At 39.6% G+C, this 23,389-nt stretch overlaps 1 protein-coding gene across 2 annotated transcripts in view; it reads right to left on the bottom strand.

The window, feature by feature from the left end:
* NEBL (nebulette) overlaps nucleotides 1-21,710 on the bottom strand; it is a 256,082-nt gene extending 234,372 nt beyond the window's left edge. Inside the window, exons 1-2 of one of the 2 annotated variants that reach the window (XM_039548361.1) lie at nucleotides 21,359-21,710; nucleotides 20,259-20,353 (exon numbers count right to left, since the gene is read on the bottom strand). In XM_039548361.1, coding sequence (XP_039404295.1) covers nucleotides 20,259-20,353; nucleotides 21,359-21,427 — 164 coding nt within the window. In that variant the 5' untranslated portion in view covers nucleotides 21,428-21,710. The remainder of the gene's footprint in view (nucleotides 1-20,258; nucleotides 20,354-21,358) is intronic. The other variant, XM_039548360.1, reaches the window with a different exon arrangement.
* Nucleotides 21,711-23,389: the final 1,679 nt, after the last annotated feature.

The raw sequence follows: 23,389 nt of genomic DNA, 5'->3' as shown, positions 1-23,389 counted from the left end.
GGTCACTGCTCATTGGACAGCCTACCATACAGTGTCATCATGGATTTCTGGATGTCATAAAAGCTTTTACCTCATTGTCCTCTGCATGTAGTCAGAGACCAATCCAATTCCATATAATTTGCTTTTAAGAGATGCATTTAGAGATCTATTTTCTAAATAGCAGAGATGCTTATTGCTGAGTTACTCTATATTTCTCATTAAGATTTTAAAAGGCATATGACTAAATTCAGACTTTTTGCAATATTTTTAATTTGCTGTGAAACTTTTTCTTCCTCAGGCTATATTTTTTTAAATGTCAGTCTAACGTGTAGCTCAAAATTCATAAATGAGTTGAATAAGACCTGCACTGTCAGTTTTAAGAGAGCTTACAACAAGCTCAATCTCCATAAACTCATTAATAGAAAATAAGTTGTTCATTGAATTCACCTAATTTTCCTCATAACCATGCCTGAGGAATTCACAACTGCCCTGGGTTATTAGACCTAAGACACTACTAACGTAAATTTCAGATCTATCATACAATCACTGAACAGCCCAGATTGAAAGGGACCTCAAATGACCATCCAGATCAGCCTTTCATGGGACAGCTATCCCAGGTGAGATTACCTAGCCTCCTGTCCAATTGCATTTTGAAAACCTCCAGTGATGAAGACTCTGCTACATCCCTGGAGAGGATGTTCTTACTCTAATAAATAAATAAATAAAATCTTTCTTGTGGCAAGATAAACGTTCTCCCAATGCAACATGTACCCATGTCTTCATGTGGTTCCCTGCAAACAGAGAGCCTCCTGCCTCTTTGTAGATGACCTTTAAGTACTGGAATACTGCAGTGAGGCCTTCCTTGAGTCTTCTCCGGGAAGAAAATACCTAATGCCTTCAATCTTTCCTCAAAGGGCAGTTTCTCCTTCCCTTTGATCATCTTTATGGCCCTCTTTTGGACCTTCTCCTGTCTGTCCTTATCTTTCTTGAATTGTGGGGACCCACTGTGAACACATTCTTAAAGCACAGCCTGGAGATGCAGAAGGAGGTCACCAAAAACAGAACGAGTATTTTTCTTCTAAAACCATGAGATAAATATTTTGAGATACAAAATGTTGGATTTTTTGGTAGGGTTTTTTTTTTGCTTTGTTTTTACATTTATGACGTGGGTTTGAATAACACAAGAATGTGAAGGCAATGGTGCAGGGATGCAGTGTGCAATGAGGTCACAGGCAGAGCTCAAAAACAGGCTTAAAAATGGAGTGGAACAATTGAAATCTTTCCTCTCCCACAAACTTGCTCAAGTGCCTATGAAACACCAAAGAACTGGAAACCTGAGTTAGTATGAGCTCCAGAAAATTAAGATACTTGGTTCTGCCAGCTGTCCAGGGACAGCTATCATAAACTGGTTCTCTCACAGAAGATTGACTTCATGAAAGATAAGCCTCTGTATCCGAGTCAACTCATGAAGATTAAGTTAACGTAATTAGTGATGAATAAAGTCTGTTTCATCTATCATAAAGTGAGTCAGATGAACTGAAATCTTAAAGCATTTATTTCTCCATCAACTACAAAAACAGGACTATTACAATGATTTCTGCTTACGTACATCGGTGTGGGATATGTCAAAGGTAGGCAAGATGAATGCCACCCCCAGCTTTCCAGTCAAGGGATATGATAATAGTGAAACAACCATAAAAGGTTACAAGCATTTGAAAGCAGGAAGCGAAACATTCAACTGAGCTGAGGCCTGTGAACAGCACTTTTAAAATAATAATAATTATCTCTGCATTCTTGCATTACATACAGAAGAAACCTGAAGAAATCAGATGTATTTTGTATGGGTCTTTGTAAATTTTCTCAGCCTCATAGGAACCTGAATAAGTTTATTTCACAAGGAAACAGGCAAATAAAGTAGGCAGAGAGGCAAAACTATTATTATTTCATTATATAATACCAATATGTTTTGCCCTGCACAAAACCTCCTGTTATCTGGCCTCACAGTTATTTAAGTGTTTTGAGTTTAATGCTCTAAAGCATATAGGACAAGAAACTAAATTCAGGCCTCATCATACAAGACGTTTAGTTGGGTTTATTTATAAAATTGTTAAATTCATTTGCATTTTTTCATGGGGTTGGGTCTGTGATTAAAGTAGGCTCCAGGATTTTAATAACACTCCATCTGTCCCAGGAGGGCCTTGCTTAATTTTTGCTTTCACAGGCGTTTTAAACAATTAGCTAGTGTTAGAAACTTCTCAGTTTCTAAATTCTTCTGTAATATATTGCAGACAAGGTAAACAGAAATCTTAAGCTCTGTTTGCAGGGAAACAAAGACCTTTAAAATTCCAGAAAACCTTAAAATACAGTAATTGTAAGTACTTGAAGACATGCAACACAACAGCCAACACTTCTCTAGATACTTCCTTTAGCTGTCAAAAAAGATGTTTTACAAGTCTCATGATGCTTAATCTCTAACACACTTCTCTCTCCCAGGAATGTGAGTGCAACACCATGCACATGAGCCTCTTTCTCACACATACAATTATTCCTGACATATTCCTGACATCAATGCAAGTCTGAGAAAATAGTTGCCATGTTGGAACTGCAGTCCAGTGGAAGTTAGGTGCTAAATCTCAGGATTTCAGATTCACCTACAAATGCTGTAAAGCAGCATTATCCAAAACTACCACAAAGCCCGGTACAATGGTGTGAGTCAGGTGAGTTACATAAAACACCAAGCCCTACAAAGACACTAATTGTAAGACACATAGTGAAAACAGAAGCTATTAGAAACATACACACAGCTGGAATACACACCCATGCTGTGCACTTGCTTTCCTTCCAACATCTTTAATTATAAGGATATTGTAGATATATTATCATAAATCAACAAATCCGTTTTCCACAGCGTGTTACTAAGCAACTGTAACCAAGACCTTGTGTAAATTAGATTAAAATTCCAAGGTAACAGTACCCAAATACAACCTCACATTGCACAGCCAAAGAGAGTAGAATGTGTTCATGTTAAAGGAAGAACTTCTGCTTAGTTTTATGTTTGTTCAAATAGTTTAGATACATAGAAAATGTAAATCTCCTTATATCAGCTGTAGGCATTTCCACAATACAATGAACCCTGCAAAGACCTAATAATCGTGGTATGTTTTTCAGGTAAAATAACTAAAAACTTTTTCAAATTAATTTCATTATTCATCATATGCATTTCATTTTGCCATTTAACCGTATCCAAACTACACAAAAATATACTACTTTAAATAATCTATTAATAGTAATTACTACAACCTTTTAAGAGAAGATCTCATACTCACATACACAGTGTGAAAAAAGAATACTGTAATACAATTATTAAATTTTTTTGTTGCACTTCCAATATAAAAACAACACTTTTTCCCAGTCATAAATACAGAAGTATAAGCACCTCTCTACTAACTGGCTGCACTTAGCAGGCACATCTCCATCACTCCAGCACTCAGACATTCTATGGGCTTATCAAGCAGCATGAGGAAGCTCCCACTCCAACAGAGTAGGCCAGAATACTCTCTAAGCAAAAGAGATTGTTGTATGTGAAATTCTCCTGCCACTGTCAGTCGTGCCTTCCCACAGTTTGAAAGTTCGAGTTACCTGACCTCACAACAAATGTGACTAAATATTTTAAAACATAACCCAAATTTAAACATAGAATCACAGAATGTTTTGGGTTGGAAGGTACCTTAAAGATCATCTAGTTGCAACCCCCACCCACCACAGACAGGAGGGCCACACACTAGATGAGGTTGCTGATCCAGTGGGCCCCATCCAACCTGGCCTTGAACACTTCCAAGGAGGGGGTATCCACATCTTCTCTGGACAACCTGTTCCAATGCCTTACCACCATGAATAAAGAATTTCATCCTAACATCTAATCTAAATATCTCCTTTAAAACCTTTCCCTGTTGTCCTATCACTATCTACCCATGTAAAAAGTCACTTCCACTTTTTTTTGCAAATCCCCTTGAAGTACTGGAAGGCCCCAGTGAGGTCACCCCAGAGCCTTCTCCTGGCTGAATGACCCCAAGTCTCTCAGCCTGACATCATAGGAGAGGTGCTGCACCCCTCTGATCATCCTCATGGCCTGCTCTGGACTAGATCCAACAGGTCCATATTCTTCTTGTGCTGGGGACCCCAGAGCTGGATGCAGCACTCCAGGTGGGGTCTCACAAGGGTAGAGTAGAGGGGGAGAATCACCTCTCTTGTCCTGTTGGTCACTCCAATTTTGATGCAGCCCAGGATGTAGCTGGCCTGGAGGCTCAGAGACTTGAGTGATATGGGAAGTCTGTCTGCCAGCAAAGACTGAGGCAAAGTCATTGAGTACCTCAGCCTTCTCCATATCCATTGTTGTCAGTTCTCCCTTCCCTTTTTTCAGGAGGGATATGCTCTCCTTGTCCTTTCTTTTCTGACTTACAGAATCCCCTTTTGTTATTCTTCACATCCCTTGCTAAGTCCTGCTCCTTCTGTGCCTTGGCTTTCCAAACCCCAGCCCTACATGTTCAAACTATATCTCTATACTCTCCACAAGTCACCTGACCTGCTTTCATTAGCTTTGCATTTCCTTCTTACTCCTCAGTGAGAGGAGCAGATCCTCACTCAGCCATGCCAGTTTCCAGCCTGCCTTGCCTGATTTCCTACACACTGGGATGGAGAGCTCTTGCACTCTAAGGAAAGTGGCCTTAAAAAGTTGCCAGCTCTGGTCAGTTCCTTGGTCCCTAATGACAATTTCCCAGGGGATCTCATTCACCAACTCCAACAACTGGAAGCTCGCTCTTCCAAAATTCAGGATCATGACTTTGCTCCTTGAGATCCCATACTCACCAGAGTAGGGTCACTACAGCCCAGGCTGCCTCCAATGTTAACCCAATCTTAAGGGAAGAAGGTTGTTATTTTACTGCTTCTGGCTCACAAGCTGTCTCTAGAACAAGAACAGAAATCAGCTGCAATGGAGACAGAACCTTCATAGAGACACTCTGTTCCTTGCTCAGCCCAGTTTTCAGGGACTCAGGAATATCACAGACCCTTTCTGCTCCAAGCACATGTTCCACTTATTTGACATTGCCTCCTTTTACACATATATGCATCTTTGTAGAGTTTTTCTTTAAACCTTAAAAAAAAAAAAAAATTGCACTGCATATACACACCACCTGCTGGGGAGAAGATGAGAGAACAAACATGTGACAGACATTAATCACGATGCTTAATGCACTCCTGGCAGGCTCTCTGCTACCAGAGCAAGGAGAATCATTTAACAAACTGTGTGGATAGAGCAGAAAGGAAAACTTGCCAGCTTTATTCATTCGTGGCTTTTAAGTTCTTCTGCCCCTTTTAAGCATTTAAATGTATAATATGTGTAGAGCACTTTCCATTCTAAATTCTCCTGCAGTGATGACTCTGTCCATTCCCAAACCTTGCTGGAATGGCACATTTCTCTACCTCCCCATTCATCTTTCACCAAGAGTGCACTTTAATACACCACTGCTCTGTGCCAGTGGTACCATGCAGTAAATACTTCTCTCCCCATTGCTTTACATATTACTTGTCCTAGAGAAATGGTTATGAGTCTTAATATTTTATGTCAGTCAAAATATAAATTAACTACATAATCCACTCTACTAATGTGTGCATCTCCTTGTAAGGTCAATAAAGGCTGCTCTGCTTACAGCGCAAACGAAATCAAACCACAAGATATTCCATTGAGCACATCTCTCTAGCTGGGAAAAGGGTGACAAATTGAACATTCAAAAAAGTACAAATGGCTGTATTTCTTAATTCCTCCCATTGAGAAAAGAGAACATAGAGTAGTTAGTGACCTACTTCAACTACTTTTTTCAATTACTTTTCAGAGACATCATGTACACTTCTGTTTCCCAGTGATGAGAGCAGCTTCGGAGATACAAGCAACAGTTCTAAGATGACTAGTTGCAACCACATCTAAAAAGCACGTCTAACTTTTAAAACACCCACTTCAATGCAGTGTCTGACAAAAACACCACCACCATACTACTGTTTACAAGGTCTATTTGAGTATTTAATTCTTTCAAACTTCCTTCAATAGTCTACACTCATGGCAAGGCTCTTTTAGTTACTTGTCTTTACTTTTACTGGTCAGTCCTCAAAACTGTGTTCCAGGACATGACGAATTCCAGCCCTGCATCAGAGACGTACTGTTTTACAATACACAGGCCCATCAACTTTATATAACTAACATCCCCTGGGTAAAAAAGTATTCAACTACAACAATAACAGGCATACCACAAGCAAATTATATAATGGATGATATACTCTTCAAGTCACTTTAAAATGACAGTAGAAATGATGTTCTGATTCTGCAGGATCTTTTCCTTTTGAGTGTTCAGCGCCTTCCTACTTTAAGGTGTGACTTTCTTGGGGAACTACAAGTATTTTCTGCTTTTCACCCATCTCTATTGCAAGGCTAACACAGCTGAGATCAATTCCTATGCATCAACAGAATTGTTTACAAAGCTCTGCTTAGTACAGCCTTCATGAAGATTGCAGCATATGGAAAAATCTTTTCAGCTCAGATGTATGTTTCTAACATTACCCAATGGTTTCATGTCCAGCATCTTCCACATGCTAAAAGATGTGATTAAGCTTCCCCTATTCAAAAATAATCCCATCACTTCTTTGGGGAAATTGATAGGTGTTTGACTATTTGTAGAGCTCTAAATGTTGAAGCTTTCCCAGCTCTTGCCCATTTACTACTTAATTTACTGTGACCAAAACAGATGATTTTTTCGTATAGCTGCTTTATAGCAGATAAGAAAGTGGTGCCATGAAGGCTTCCAGTGGTGTTAACTTCTTTAAGAAAAATGCCAGATTACTTCTTTGACCTTATTTTTCTCTAGAAAAAGAACTTCTAAAAATTAACACATAAGTATTCTCACAAGTTACATTGGGACAGAAAAAAATCTGTTACTGTTAAATTGTCTCATTGACCTGAACTGCCCAAAATAAAAATTGCAAGCAATATATATACTGAAATGACCAATATAGTTCTTTCCAGAATAAGCACACTTCAAATCATATACAATAAAGATGGGAAAACAACAATTAATTTTTGCTTTGCATTTACAGTTGTACTTTTTCAAATCCAGAATTTTTAAAAATTGGTTCATGTGAAAGTAGGCAGTTGTGAGGAAAAATAAAGGAATCATTTTAACCTTAACTTTCACAGTTGCTATGCAATTATGTTGCATAGGAATATGTACAAAGACATTACTGGTCATGTTACTGTGAAATAACAACAAAGCACCAAGGACACAAATCTAAAGTAGTCCTAACTGTAATAGTCTACACTAAAACTATCAAGAAACTAGTCAAAGCAGTATCCTTTGTTGTTGTTGTATATAAGAGATATAGCTATTCCTGGTAACTTAATAAAACTTTAAATTAATCTCTCAGGTAATAAAAACCAAGTGTGCAAATACGAGAGTTCCTCTTTTCTTAAAGGTTTCTCTCAAAAACATAGCAAAAGAAGCATCATTCACAGAAAAAAAAAACAGGTTTCTTAAATTTTAAATTACTTTGTTTAAGGTCTCCATTCTAGCAATATATTCATCATACATGTGAGTACAGAAGACATCAAGTTCCAAATGTCACTTGGTTCACAAGACTAAGTTTGATTTTGCAACTTCATAGCAAGACTAAAAACTTTGGCAGATACACTATCAGTTTCAGAGCTTGAGACAAATCCTTCTGGAACAATCATATAGGAAACACAAATCATGAAAGGTAGGGAACTAAATCCAAAATAAGTCAGATCTATATTAAAAGACTTTTTAAAGCATTTTAACAGTCTTGGGATTGTTTGGATGACTCATGACTGCTTTTCTGAGCAATAGTCAACATACTTGTTGTGGACAGTCTTTCTAACACACTGCTTGATATATTCAATTAATGGGGGCAGAACCCACAATATTAATTCAAGTCTATATAAAAAAGAAACAACTCATTTATCAATAAAGCCCTAATAAAATTTTAAAAACACATGCCTAAGAAGAAGAAAAATAAAAATGGAGACTACAACAACTATAAACTCTGTGTGTTAAAGTGCTCCACAGGGCCATCACTACTACAAGCTTCTTTTTATCTTTCTCCCACACCTCAGGAAGCAGCAGAGTTTCTCACATCCAGTTGCATGAATATGCACACCATTTTTAATATTATGTGTGATTGAGAAACAACTTGGTTTTTTTGAGAAGAATTGTGATCAAACATTTCTCCAAAAAGAACATTTTCTCTCTAAAATGACTATTCTTCACAAGCTACAGGGGAGAACCCCAGCTATATTACAACTCCATGCTCTTGAAAATAATGTATTTTATCTGTTTCCACTTCCATAGGTTCTTATTTGTAAATTTTCATCATAACGCCAAAGGTAAAATACAAATATAATAAAACTAATATATGAAAACATTGAAATATTGTCTGTATTAATTACATAATAGTTGTTTTGGCAAAATATATGTAAGCAAAATAAGCTTAACGGACAAAACTAAATTCTTTGTCCCTGAAAGCATTCTGCAACTATAAAACCAACACAGATAAAATAGAGATTCTTACAGGGGGAAAAAAATTGTTGAATCTGGCAAATTCATGCAAAACATCTCCCTGTAAGAAATTGTTCCATTGGGAAAAAAATCTAACAGGCATAAAATTAATTAGTAATAATTATTACTGTGAAACATTCATCTACTAGACGATCAGCTTTAAAGATCTGTTACAAATCTGTTCTTGAAGGTCCAGTTCCAATTTCTTTGCTATGAACTGTTATGGTTACTATTAACTGTATGTATTAGTTATCTGTTATCCCAGTTGTGAAGTACTGCCTTAGTAGCAGCCTTTCTGAAGATACACATCAAAGAGACCCTTAAGAGTTTACACAGAATACCCAACAAGGGAGACACACCTGCCCCCCACCAGGGGCAGTGGTCAGAGCACATCAGATGCTGAATTACTCACACACGTGAGGCCTGCAGTGGAGATGAGAAACCTGCTGGAGAGATCTGACTCCAAGCAGCCAGGTGGCTTTGTCAATGCACAAAGAAAAATGGCAGAAGAAAACGAAAGGGCCTGTTTGCTCATCAAACTAATTCTTTCAGAGCCTATGTCTCTTCAGAACAGAAGTGACAGGATGGAGAAGGCTATGAAAAATGGGGAGCTGCCATTTTCCTCAGGGTGAAATAAGTAATTAGAGATATATAATCCATTTTTACCCTGTTTCCTTCAACTTCTAAAAGCACATTACAATCTCCTTCTCATCCATACCCAGCCTAAAAAGCTTAAATTTTTCTTTTGTTAATATATTGTATACACAGTATTACTCTGCATAAGAGACATAATCTGTCATTGCCTTTTGGGCAGTAAGAGAGACTCCTGCTGCTGACCCAAATGAGGCTTGAAATAGAGCAGTAGCATGGTCATGAAAGTTAAGCATTTAATCAGTATAAGAAATTGAATGCTGCTCTTTTGAGTCTCAGCTCCACAAAGACAAGAGTTATCCTGAAAGGTCTTTAACACAGGAAAAAATACACAGCTTGACCAGCTTGTATTCAGACTTTAGAACATCTTTCCAAACTTCCTAAAGTCATTAGTGGAGAAAACAATTATTTATAAATAGGGCTAAGTTTTTCAAGTTTTACAAAAATATCCATAGGTAGTACTGAAGCAGCTTGGTAGCCTATAGAACCAAATGATCTCTTACATTTCAAGACAAATTCCAAAGATAAATCTTTGGCTATGCTAAGTTGCTCATAATAGATAAATGTAAAATGTTAACAGCACCAATCTAAATTATGACTGCTCAGAATATCCATCTTCATCTCAATGGGAAAAAAAAGAATGCTTACAATTTACCTTTGCTTGAATTAGACTATCAAAAAAACTAATCACGCGCTATTTTCATTTTCACATGACTCTCACTATACTTCATAGTTTCCCCTCAAGATTTTCATCTTTCTAGGGGCACTATTTGGTAGCCTAGCTCAGTGTACAGAAATATTTTTCAGGGGGCATTTTCCAATTGTCATGATCTTTCTGATGAATTCCTAACTTCATAACAATCACTTCACTGCATGTTCCTCAAAGCAGGATGAAGTCTTCAGTACCTGAAGTAGCATTAAACAGAGTCACATTTCATATAACAGTGTCTCCCATTCTGAATATTCATTATCATTAAAATAAAGATAGAATTAAAGGAATTCAGACTGAGCAAATATTCTGCAAGGACTGAAACCTGACTGTGTGGTGAAGCACAGCATAGAGTATACTGACTATTAACTCAATCCAAGCTCATCTACTTGGTCTTCCTTTTCATCCTTCCATTCTTGTTAATATGGATTTCCAACATTTCTGACACAACTACAATAGAAGCAATAAAGCAGTATGAAGTATGAGGTATCTGGAAATGTCTGTTTAATCTCCATTTTGATCTTCAGATCAAAATAATTCAAAAGCTCATGACCTGATTCATGATGATAGCAGCCCATTCCTAATCGAAGACCCAAAAGTGCAACCTTCTAACTGTCTCAAATAGTTTGCCATTGCTAAACTCAAAAGTTCAACTAACATTTTTATATATTATTTCTTTCCTATCTAGCCTTGCTTTCTCTACATGCATACTCTTCCCCTTGTTTAAGCAGACATCATCACCATTAAATGAGAAATTCTGGGAAACTTACTAGAGGTGTCATATTTCAGATAATATTATTCTTCTAAATACATATATTCTGATACATTTTTTCTTCCAGACTGGTTTTACCTTTCTCCATTACTCCTAACAATTTTGTGCTAATGACCAGTAATGAAAAAGTAATGCTAATAACTGTTACAACAAGCTTCATCTCTGTTTTCTGGTAGCCTGACAAATTCCTACCAACTGTTTCAAGATATAACTCTCAGACCTTCCTGTGTTACAGCATAATTATAACTCCAAGCCCTCTAAGAAGCTTTGCTTTTCAAAATATATATTTCCAGGCAGGTTCTTTAAAACACATACTGGCACCTCCCTTACAGCAGCAACACACCAAGCGTGCTGCCAGTTCTAACAGTGTTAATCATGTCCTGATCAGCAACTTATTGAGCACTTCTACTGCTAAAAAGCCTCATACTGTTCCCTTTTCTTTTTGTATGACTGAGCAAATCCAGTCAGAAATGTCCTCCCTCTTGCATTTGCAGATACACACAACCAATACTATGCAACATAACACCCTGCTGTGCTGAATGTATGCCACTCTACACTGTTCAGCAGAAATAGTCCATGCTTTTTTATTTAGTCAATTTATTTCCTCTTGCCACTTTTCCCCTCCACAAACTTAGCCGCTTGCATTTTAATTAAGTCTGAAATCAGCATCTTTTTTCTTTTAATTTCTTCCCTAAGTATTTCTATTTACAGTTTTCTCATGTCAAAAGGAATTGCATTACAAGTATTGAATTCTTCCAGAGTAAAACTGGAACAAAACAAAAACAGCTATTACCACTTAGTTTGCCAAGTTAAAAAAAAAATACCTGAGGTATAACTGAATTAAAATGCAGCACAATTTTATTTTTAAATCTGTGAAATTGGCATTACACCAATACACCTGTGTGAAAAATGCTGCCATTTAGAGAAGATGAACATGATGGACTACCTCCACACATTTGTTCTCCTTAGAGGGGAAAAAACATAGTGTGAATTTTTGAAACTGTGAAGCAAGGAAGGAAATAGGTCCAGTATCCATATAGTTCTACATTTTTAGAAATCCTCTTTAAAGAGTAACTATGCACTTCCCAGAAAAGCCTATGCTTAAATGACAACTGGCCAAATTACAATTAGTTTTTCATTTTTAAAACTAAGCTGCTGTAGTCTTCTCTCAAGTGTGACACTGATGGCACATGTTTGTGCCTTCTTCAAACTAAGATGTGATGGGATCAGCTACCACTACACAACTGCAGCAGAACCAAGAACAGGAGTTTTTGGAGAAGGAAAACAGGAGAGATGGGGAGGAAGAAATATCAGAGACTAAGAATTCTGCACTACTTATCATCCAGACTTTCCCCCTAGTACAAATGAAAATTACAGAGGCAAAGTGAAGAGAAAGCAAGGGAAAACAGCTTGGCTAACTCTGATGTAACATCTACTCCAACATCAGAAGACAGAGGGAGGCAGAGAGAGAAGAAATTAATTGATCCGCAAGTCAAGTAGAATCAACTGCAGGGTTTTTGTTTTTCAAAAAGCTGCAATGTGAGGTGACATAACACAGTATGAACTGGCTAGTGTCATTTATTTTGAGACAGACCAGTTATTCAACAAATACTTCGCCCACCTCTTCTTAGGGCAAACTTTTCCCTTGTGAGTCCTGCCTACTGTCTCCTTTTCAAGGAACTTTAACATCACACAGCCAAACACTGCTCTCAGTGTAACTTCTACAATCACTAAATTTAGCAAGTTTCTATAAGCACACCACAATATTCAAAAATATTAAAATAAAAGTAATTGACCACTCAGACAAGATTGTGTGTTGTCTGGATAATTACAGTAATCTTTCACTGATGTTGTACGTAAACAGCAAAACATGCTTCTTGTCACTGAGCTGACTGACACAATGTTGTCCTTCTCAATTGGCATCACCAACTCTAAAAAATTCAAAATTGTATGAAATATTGCAGCATACACTTATTTTTCTTCAAGCTTTATAAAGTATAGAGAGCATTTCAGGACAGCAGGTTTATTTGCTACTAACAGCAACATTAGCAGAGCTGCACAGAACTTCCAATTCTGCCAGGTGAAAATACTTTTCTTAAGTTCTTTGGCAGACATGATGGGAATTTCTATGGTTTAGAACATTTAAAACCTGAAACAGTTAAATCACAAAGCTGTTATCAAACCACACCAAGACTTCAAGGCTTGCTACAACTGTTTCCAAAGCTCAAACTATGTGTGGAATCACAAAATTTCATAAATTTCATCTATGGTTCTTGTTCTGTTGCCTTAATATTTTAGTAAATATAATGAAATAAACTTCATCAATCTTTAGGACTGAGTACAGAAAGCAACAGTAAGAAAATTGAATTATCTTAAGCATCATGAGTGGCTAAAATACTAGCAAGCAAAGAAAATCCCCCTTACTGAAACTGTCTCAGTAATCACAGTCCCCTGAGAATATATGTTTAGTATATTCTATGACCAAAGGTGCTGAGGATATGTATGTGTTCTTCCTTGGAAGAATTAACTGCTGTCCACAATGACCAATGATTATATGTATTAAAAACACACATTTACCTGAGCCAAGACATCAACTGGCAACAGGTCAGGATTCCAAACAGCAAAGATGTCTATGTTTAGTGGAGTCTTCAATCAAATAAAATTAAATGTATGATATTCGTTTGCATATTTTCTATTTACTTGTCCCAGCAACACCCTAAGTAATACTAAACTGTAATTGTCCCTTTGGAGCAACAACAGGGGCAACAACAATATTTTATCTACAGGTAAAATATTAAAACATGAATTCCAAACACAGACCCTGTACTCACATCAGGAACTAGACATGACAGAACTGCCTCAATGAAATCTGAGAATTTACCTCCTCTGAGAGAAAAAGGTAACAACTCATCTCCCTTGGGGTAGTTTTTCTGCTACACTTGGACCAGCAGGGAAGCAGGTTGGCTGCACTAAGCTGTAGGACACCATGGTGTTCTCCCCAGCCTGTCAGGATGAAAATCAAGGGACCTGATGGAACTCACAGAGTCCTCTCCCTGCACACCCACCATGCATTTATTATATGCAGATCTTGACCAAACATGAAATCAGGACATGGCAAATTAAACATGTCGAAACAGAACCCAAGAAATGAGTTTGTATCCCATTAATCAGACACAGTCACAGCAATAAAAAACAGCCCAACTCTTCCCAAGATCTGAGTGTCAGTGATGATTATTCTTTAGTAATTCCTTTGCAACTAACCACCATCTGCCTCATGCATGTTATTCAGCAGCTCTGACAAAGTGTTCTTATGTGCCTTCTTGGAACAGTTTAAAGATATGCATCAAACACCTTTCAGACACTCAAATATATTTTGCCTAAGAAGCTCCTTCAATTGTTCTAGCAAATAGGCTCAGCTTTACTTTACATTATTGGATACCACCAATAGTAATTTGGACTGAATACTGAATTAACCAGATAAGGAAACACAGAACCAAGCAGCAGGAATGTATGTTTCCTCTTACTATAGTTGTCCCTTATATTTAAGCAGAGTCCGCATAAATACCCACAATTACACTGTTTCACAATTTTACTTTTTCTCACATGGAACTCAATGCTTGATCTAGCGCTCCATGAATAGGTAGAGAAGACAAACTACTTCTCTTACTCGTCACTGCTCACTACAGAAGGGAAGGCTGCATCACACCACAGTGGTACATACTGCTCCCAACACCCCTTCAGGCCTTCAGGTAGCAACCTGGGTGATGAAATGAAGATTATACTTATTAAATTTGCAGTGTGCTTACAGGCTTTCTGGTGGGTGGGTTGACAGGTTGATAGGAGGGGGCTGTAAGCACATTAGAGAACAAAATTAGAATATAAAATGAACTTGACAAATTGGAGAAGCAGCCTGGGGAAAAAAGGGAGATTTAGTTCAATGACAACCGAGTGGAAGATTCTGTGCTTAGCCAAGAACAATTAACTACTCAGATAATGGATAATAACAACTGCTGAGGCTGCAATTCTGCATAAAAACATAGCCCACAAGAATCCAAATAAGAATTAACAATAGTTTGGATTTTACAACAGAAAAAATAAAAGGCAAAGACTGTACTGGGATTTAGGAGAAAAATTATGTATGAGTACTCTTGTTGTTCTACCAGCTCTGGTAATGTTCCACTGGGCACTGAAATGAGATATATACACTTTGGAAATAATTGAAGGTAGAGAAACAAGAATTATCATAAAATACAATTCATGAGGATGAGGATAGAGTTAGAGCTGTTTTGTTTAAAGAAAAGATTGCTGAGGAGAGATAAATGTTTCCAAATACTGGAGTTCATACTCATGCAATGCTGAGCAAGTAATGGACTTTAAAGATATAGGTGTGGATAACTGGCTCCAAGTTGAGACCCTTACCAGCTATCTTTCTAGTTATTCTATTATTTCCATTACCTATTTAATATTACATTTAGCAGGAAAGCCTTCAATACACAAAGCTAATAAAGTGATAAAGTGCAGATCCCTGCTTTCTAGGAAGGTTTGCAAGGGAGTCCTGGATTGTTCCTTTTCCAGTTGAAGATGAAGAATTTTAAAAGCCTGTTTATTCTGTGCACTCTCTTTACTGCAACTCTTAGAAGTCACCCCATCAATTTTCAGAATTATTTTCACTGCTTCTTACATAATTTTCTTTCTTCCTGACATATTTAAATTGAGAAATAACCACCTGCTGAAATCAATACTGAAAACTAAGATAATGCTAGCTATTTTTAGTAAGAATAGCACCATCACACTCCTAGTCACCATCTCAAAATGTTCTGACTGCTAAAAAAAAGAAAAAACACTCATGTTTCACAGCTAAAAGCAAACTTCTATACATAAGTTTGCCTTTCAAGACAATGGATTCCACTTAATGGCCACATTCATCCAGTGATTAAAAGCAACTGCTTCCACTTTCCAGACCATCTGACTCTCCAGAAATTTGTACCATGTTCTTATCCAAGCTGATATAAAATTACTTTCACATTTTTTATCCCTCCCCTAGAGTATCCTAAAATGTAGGGTTTGAATGCACTTGCACATTGAAGCTAACATCACAATATTTCAAATGTATTTGCACATCTATTTCCTACTGGCACAAGTTACCAAGAAATTAAATCTAGAAAAAAAATAAATAAAGTGAGGATGAGTTTTTCTTCACGTCAATAATCCACACTAAGACTGATGACAGTAGATTTAAAATTTAAGTTATGTAATCATTCCATATGGTGGCTGTCATAAATAAAAACTTGAATGAAACTACCCTGTGTGCAGGCAAGTAGCAAAATTTTAGATACTAAGTATTTCAGAAGAATTTATTGCAATAGTGAGGTTGTTTTGGCAAGAGGGTCTATCACATCTACAGAACCTGAAGCTACTAGGTTTGCAGAAATTAAGAAGTGCATCTCTGTTGGATGTGTTCACACATGCAGGAAGTCTGTTTGCATCAGCAGGTAAAGCTAATGCAGAGAGCATATTCCAAAAATATGCATTTCAGCTTCCACATTTTGCATAAAAATAGACTTGTGCTTTCGTCTAGTGTATCTGTCAAAAGAAGAATTTATATGAACATGTGTAAGAATAAGTTACCATATAATCATCCTACATGATTCAATCACTTAACAAGCTTGAGAACACAAATGGTTAGTTGCCAATATGCCACTCCTTTCCTTGCATCATCTTGGTTATTTGCAGCTGGAAAGGGTCAGCTCTGAGTTTGCAATATTACAATAATATCAACTTTTCTTCTTGACATTTCCGTATATGTTAAACAAGTACTTAATAATCTCTATCTGCAGATATTAAGGTGGAATAGGGGTTCAGATCTGCATTAAGCCACTGTGATTTGATAAATCACATTTTAATTGTCTTAACCTTTTTTTACTACTTTTACACACATTCAGAGAAACAAAGAATGGCTCATTTACCTGATTCAGGCAATGCATAGCACCTGGCTGAACTGCAAAATTGGACTACAAGTCTGAGCCCTTCATTTCATCAACATAATTTCACAAATCAGGTAGCAATCCAGCAACATGGCAAATCTAAATCAGACTGCAAATAAAAGGCAAGACTAAAGTCCTTAAGGCAAACCCAGCAGTGTCCACATGCTGTGCATCTACAAGCCACAAGATGTTGCGTATGAGGCCTTTCAGATCACATGTGAATGCAAGTAAAGTGAGAAACACAATACTGTCAGTTATTATACCACTTTACTACTCAGAGGTCCCAGCTGAGATAAAAGCACGGTAATATAAGCACTACACAAACAACCGGAAGTAAGTATCCTGACTCAAACAGTTGACAAATTATGTAAATAATAAAAAACCAGAGGTGGGAGAGAACAAAGTTGTACACACTTTTCTCTACGAGTAAGAGAACTGGAAGGTTTAAAGGAGACAGACTGTGGAAACTCTGTGATACAAAGATGCCTCTTTTCAAAGCCATACCGTACACGTACACATGGAGACAAAGTTTTCCCTTTAACCTTGTTGTAAAATCTTACATAGATCTACAGCTTACAAAAGCTATGTCAGTAGCCCAGTCATTGCTTTTGGTATCGTTGTCTCTTTATCACAAGGAAGGTATACAATCATTTAGATGGACATGTGGCAAGATGTTCAACAAAAAACTAGCCTTTAAAAAAAGCAGGATCCTGCATTTACAAATATTTCTGCCCTTTTCTAATAGTCACAGAATTAAAGTACTTCGCAATATATTCCTTCTTGGTTTGCTAATTCCTGTTAATATGTCTGACCTGACTCTTCTCCACCAAAAATATAGTTTGAACAATCACAGATGAGCATCTTTTTGTTATGTTAACAGAAAAACAATTATGTTTTACAATTAAATAATTTCTCATCTTTACCAGTAAAGCAACAAAATTCATTCATTTCAGCCCCTGAAGAAACGAAAGAGTGGACTATTTTAAGACCGAAGGTCAAAATATATTCAATAAACTTATCTGACCTGTGAATTATCAAAGCACATACAGATATTATTAAAGATACATGCTTTCCAACTCGTTCTTATGAAAAATTAACTATGGCTTCCAAACCCGTTGAACAACTTCATGGTATTCCTCTCCCATTCAAATTAGTACATACTTCTTCACTTTTATGTAGAAATTGCACTCTTAAAAATGGATGGCCTCAATCAACAGTTTAGCAGTAATTGCTCTTTGTCAAGTGTTTGTAGGTGTTTGCATGAGTAAATTTACATTTTTTTCTTCACAGATTTTTTGATCAAGCAGCATTTAACATAAAAATGGATTTGCTTCTTACTAATGAAAACAGAATAAGACACATCATAATTTGAAATACTGTAATGGTGTCTGCCTTGCAAATTAGTAACCTTTGAGGTGCAAGAATTCTCTGTCAAAATTTAAAGCAAATTTATTTTCAAAACACAGTTTTGCAAAAACATCTTAGCGGTCCTTTGAAGAATACTGAAGTTTGTTGAAACCACAAAGCACACCTTAGTCTTCCCTTCATGGTTTCACAGAACACTTGAAATTATTTACATTACAAGATTAAGGTTTCTCTTTGAAAAAAGTGGGGCATAAAAACCCACCAAACTTTAGTTTACTAAAAGTTAAGAATAAAATGCACATTCTTGATATTACATATTACATTTAGTCTCTTCTTTAATGGAAAAAAAACCTCAATTCTTTAATGGTTTTACATAGCTGCTTCCCATTTCATACACCAGGTTTGAGAGACATTTCAAAGGTAGAGATTATTTTTTCAAGGCTCACTCTCACAAAGCTCATTAAAGCAACTGCCAGAAAGAATAGCACCTGAATGGTACATAACAGATCCATCCGTCATCTTTACTCCCCCTCATCCATCAACAGAAGGACACACCACAAGCCATAACTGCATGTATGAAAAATTCTGCAACAGAAGCTAAATATGCACAGCTTGGAAACCCCCAAGTATTAGCATGGAGGAGATTTTATAAACAGACAATCTTATTAAGTATAAGTATCTGATTACATGAGAAAGATCAAGCAACCAAAGTATCATCACTGAAATTTACCCACAAAAATATAGGTAAAAGGCACCTATGAGAGTTTTAATTACTGTAAAGGATGGAAGCCTGTACTTCAGCTCAAATAGTACAACATGCAGAGTCCCATTCAGGGCCAATACTCGAGGTTAGTCTGAGCTTACAGCATACCACCTGTTGGAGCAGGACCCTTCCCTTCCTACACAGCTCTCTACAGCACGTGACACTGGCAACAGACCACACTTTGTTACAAGAGGTCTAATGTCACTCTCGTACACTGTGTGGAGCACTTTGAGGAAAGCTAGGAACTTACATATGTAACTCCATATGCTCCTAAAGCAATCTAAGTACAACTGTGCACACTGAAACAGGTGTTTCAAGTTTCAGCAGAACAGCAGATTTGTAACAAAACTTGTATTTCAGACACTGACTGGATTCAATTTTAGCCTGAAAGAAATTACTATATGCTGTTGAACTTTTCTGTTATGGCCAGCCATAGACTGTCTATCTCAACATCAAACAAATATTTTAAGATGAGTATAGGAGAGTATTTCTGAAGAAAAATTAAAACATGCCTATAGCTTCAAGACTGTCTCTTAAAACATGTTTTAAGTAGATAAGGGTGAAAATAATAACAATATACAAGTAACATATAAGATCACATTTGATTCCAAAATCTTAAGAGCTGTCCTTCTAAAAAAGCATATTATAATGGTTTCTAAAGATTAAAACACACTGAAATGCAATTAGCAAATTTTAGAAGCATAGTACAAAGAAAAATAAGCAACTTTTTTCTGCATATATCAAATGCTCTTCTGCAGTATTTAAAACCCAAATACCAAAGCACTCTTCAAAATCCACACAACAAAATCTAAAAGCTGAATGCTACATGAGTATACTAGAGTATAATCAAACCAAAATTAATCCATTTTCTTAATCAAAATCTAAGAGAATAGCAAAATAGTATGAAGCAGTAGAAGAAAGGCTTTTATAAATAACTTAGAAATCTGAGATATGTGAAAAACTAACAGTTTTAAAAACAGGCTGTCATGATTTCTAACAGAATACTGTCACTGGTAAACTACACAACCGAGAAGCACTTTGTTTTCTTATTACAAAATGCTGATCAGGTCCATAACCCTGAATAGAGAGCTGCATAATGGACAACTGTAATCCAGCATGCCAATAATGAATGTAGCAGGAGTCAGCATTAGATCCAACACTTTCTGGGAGGAAAAGACCTGTATCCTCAGATCTGATATGAAAACAATGCCGAAACACATCATAATCAAATCTTTTCCTCTTCTATCACACCACTACAAGTAGAATACCCCATCTGAAAAGATACTGAACTGCTCTAGACTGCACTACTCTCTCTAGATTAAGTTTTTACAGCACGACAATACCTATTTGACAATATCCACAGCCAGGTTTTCTTTTCATGTGCATTTCTGCAAGACTTGACATTTACAATACTTACGCATTGCAATAAGGTTTCTTTTCATATCCTTTGTAGTTATTCATGTTCAGAGCCATTTTGCAAACTTCACAGTGGAAACATCCTTTATGCCAGTACTGTAAATAAATGTAAAGTAGAATTACTTACGGTACTGATGTTTTGAAAGCTGTGTTAGGGAATGGCAAACGTAAAAACACAATTACTTGTCAATATTTTGGCCACACATTATAGGTCTCTTAACTAAATAAAAAATAATTACTTTCTCATGAAACCAAAGGTGCTTCTGAAACACTCTCAGACGCGTAAATTCTGTGCTAAGGTGAATGCTAAGACCCCTGCATGCTCACCTTGCCATGATAATTTTAAAGATAACTAAAGCAGGAGTTTGACGTTTTCCTCGTATTAAAAAAAAAAAAAAAAACTACGCCGCTTGCTAAGAATGCAATACTACGCGAATGCAATCACCAACTAATGTGACGGCTGGCTTTTTGGTACGCCGCACAGACACTAAATTTAGCACATAATACGGCATTTTCCTCCGGTGGCTTCTACCGCCTCGCCTTGCCTTTCCGGGGACGGTAATTTGGCGCATCTGTCACAACCTCGCTGTTGTTATTTACGGAGCGACCGCGCTGGGCTACAAGCCGAACCACCGGGGACACCCCCGCGGGACGGGGCTGACGCTGCCCCGGCCCCCGTCCCCGCCGAGGCGGCCATGGTGCCAGGAGCAGCCGAAGCCGCCCCAGCTCGGGGAGGCACCGACAACTACAGCCGGGAAGGGGCCGCCTACAACTTCATCCCTCGGGGAGCCGGGGGAGCCGCGGGGACCCGCTGCCGGCCCCGGGCACCGTCGTTCCCGAGCGGGCACCGCAGGGCGCCCCGGCCGCTGCGGCCCCGCTCGCCCCGCGCCAGCGCGGTGACACGGCGGCTGCCCCCGCTGGCGCTGACAGCGCGGATGCCGGCGCCGCGGCGGCCCTTGAGACGCTGCATTTGCCACCTGCCGGCTCGCCCCGATGCCCCGCGGCTCGGCCCGGCCCTCCCCTGCCCGCCCCGCCGGAGCCGCGGGGAGCGGGACGGGCACGCCCGGGAGGCGCCGTCCCCGCCCGCCCGCGCCCCAGCACCTTGTCCAGGCAGTTGACTTTCTCAGTGGGATAGACCACTTTGCCACAGCGGGCGCACTGGGGGTTCATTTTGCGGCTCCTCTGGGGCGGCGGCTCCGGCGGGCGGCGGCGGCCGAGGTTGCGGTGCGGCGGGCTGGGCTGGACGGGGCTGCGGGAGGCCGATCTACCATCCCCTGCCCTGGCGGGGACGCCGGGAGTCCTCAGCGGCTGCGGGCGGGCGAGGAGGTCATCCGCGGCGGCTGTGGAGGAAGCGGCGCTCCAGCTGACTGCGGCTCGGCAGCATGTGCGAGTGGGCGGGCGGGGAGCCGGTGCTGCCGCCCCCGCCGCTCGCCGCCCGCCCCCGCCGCCTCCCCCGTGTGCCTGCGCGCTCGGCTCCCCGTGCCGCGGGCTGGGTGACTCACGCCGAGCCCCGCGCTGCAGCCGCAAGCCAAGCCAAGCCCACCGGCGCGGCCCGCAGCGAGGGGAGGGCAGAAGGGGAGGGCGAGCCCCGCGCCGCAGCCGCCCCGAGGGGGCGAGATGGCGGGGAGGGGGGTGGTACCCGCTGCGCCTCCAGGCGCACCTGCCCGGGGCTCGCTGGGGCGGGGCTGGCCCCGGCGAGAAAGAGGGAGATGGAGATGGAGAGGGATAGCGAGAGCGCGGGGCAACGGGGCCGCGGGGAGCTCGGGCGCTCCCCGAAGTGAGGCCCGAGGCCTGGCCGTGCGCCCGTGGGCACCTGCCGGGCGGAGCCGCGGCCTCCCGCCCGCTGCACACGCAGCCCCCGGAGCCGCCAGCGGGTGCGGAGCGTCTGTGCGTTCCCGCAGCCTTGTGTCCCGGCGGGTTTTCGGTTGCGGCGTAGCAGCTTTTCCGGGGCTGAGTCTCGCCGGGTCTCACCAGCGGTCCCGCGGGGCAACCGAATCGCAGCCGGAATGGCAAATGACCCTCCTCGGAGTAGGCTTTGGGCAGTCATTTCTGGCTTGCTCTGCAGCGCTGTGGAGTGGTACAGCGAGAACTCATGCGGTTTTTCTTCGCTGAGGACTTCTTTAACTACCTGGAATATAAACCACGCTGAGGAAAGCACTTAAGCCAGTGCAGCGCAGCCTTTTCTGAGGATTTTTTTCAGTATCGCAACACTCTGTGTGGCTCACAGCAAGGACAAATTCTGCACATACTTGGGTGTTATTAAGTAATCAGAATGCAGTCAGCTAAACTGGAATACTTGGCTATAATTCTGCCTTAGCGACCCAACTTTTATTCACTGGCTGTTTAAAGGCACAAGGAGAAACAGTAATTTCATTGAAATTAATAATATATGTGATTAAATGAGAAACACCTAATCAGGCTTTAAATATTACATGATGGAAGTTGTAAAGCTGCCTCTGCCTCATCTAGCCTGAAACATCTGGCACTCAGTGAAACTCAATGTTGAGATGCTGGCTGTGCTGCAAGCAACAGGAAAGCAGATTTGCAGGTAGTCCTGTAAATGTTTGTTGTCTCCTGTGGCTGTCCCATGCAGTAGCAAATAGACAAAGTGCTGACCAGCCCTGTTTCTGTTCCTGTGAACTACGTGCTGGTCCTTTTCAAAGCCAGTGCTAGCAACCTGCAGTTCTCAAAAATCCTGAAGCAGATGGTTTTTTTGTTGTTGTTGTTAAGCAAATTACCTTTGATATGGAATTTAAGATTTGTCTTCTCACTGTTCCTGGTTGACAATAGCACGATAATTTTTCACAAATACCTCTAGACCAAGTTGGCCTCAGTCTAAGATTTCCCAGACAGAAATAGGTGCATAGGCACCTTGCAGTTCCAATGCAGTAAGTCTCATCCTCTGCTACCTCTGTGCTGTGCAGATTACCTTACACTCTCTCCTGTGCAGTGTGACTGGCTGCGAACAATGGCTTTTATTCAAGGAACTCTGAATGCTAGGCATCCGAGTATGTTGATAAAGGAAACTTGAATACATGGTAACTCAGTGTTTTCTGTGGGAACTGCCGTTTGGGGATCTGTCTAAAATCCCATCTGAGTGGAATTAGGCCCAACACATAGGTAAGCAATCTC

Source organism: Corvus cornix, chromosome 2 (assembly GCF_000738735.6).
Source record: "Corvus cornix cornix isolate S_Up_H32 chromosome 2, ASM73873v5, whole genome shotgun sequence".
Lineage (NCBI taxonomy): Eukaryota > Metazoa > Chordata > Aves > Passeriformes > Corvidae > Corvus > Corvus cornix.
The sequence above is the reverse complement of the archived record's forward strand: the minus strand, read 5'-3'. Positions and strand labels throughout refer to the sequence as shown.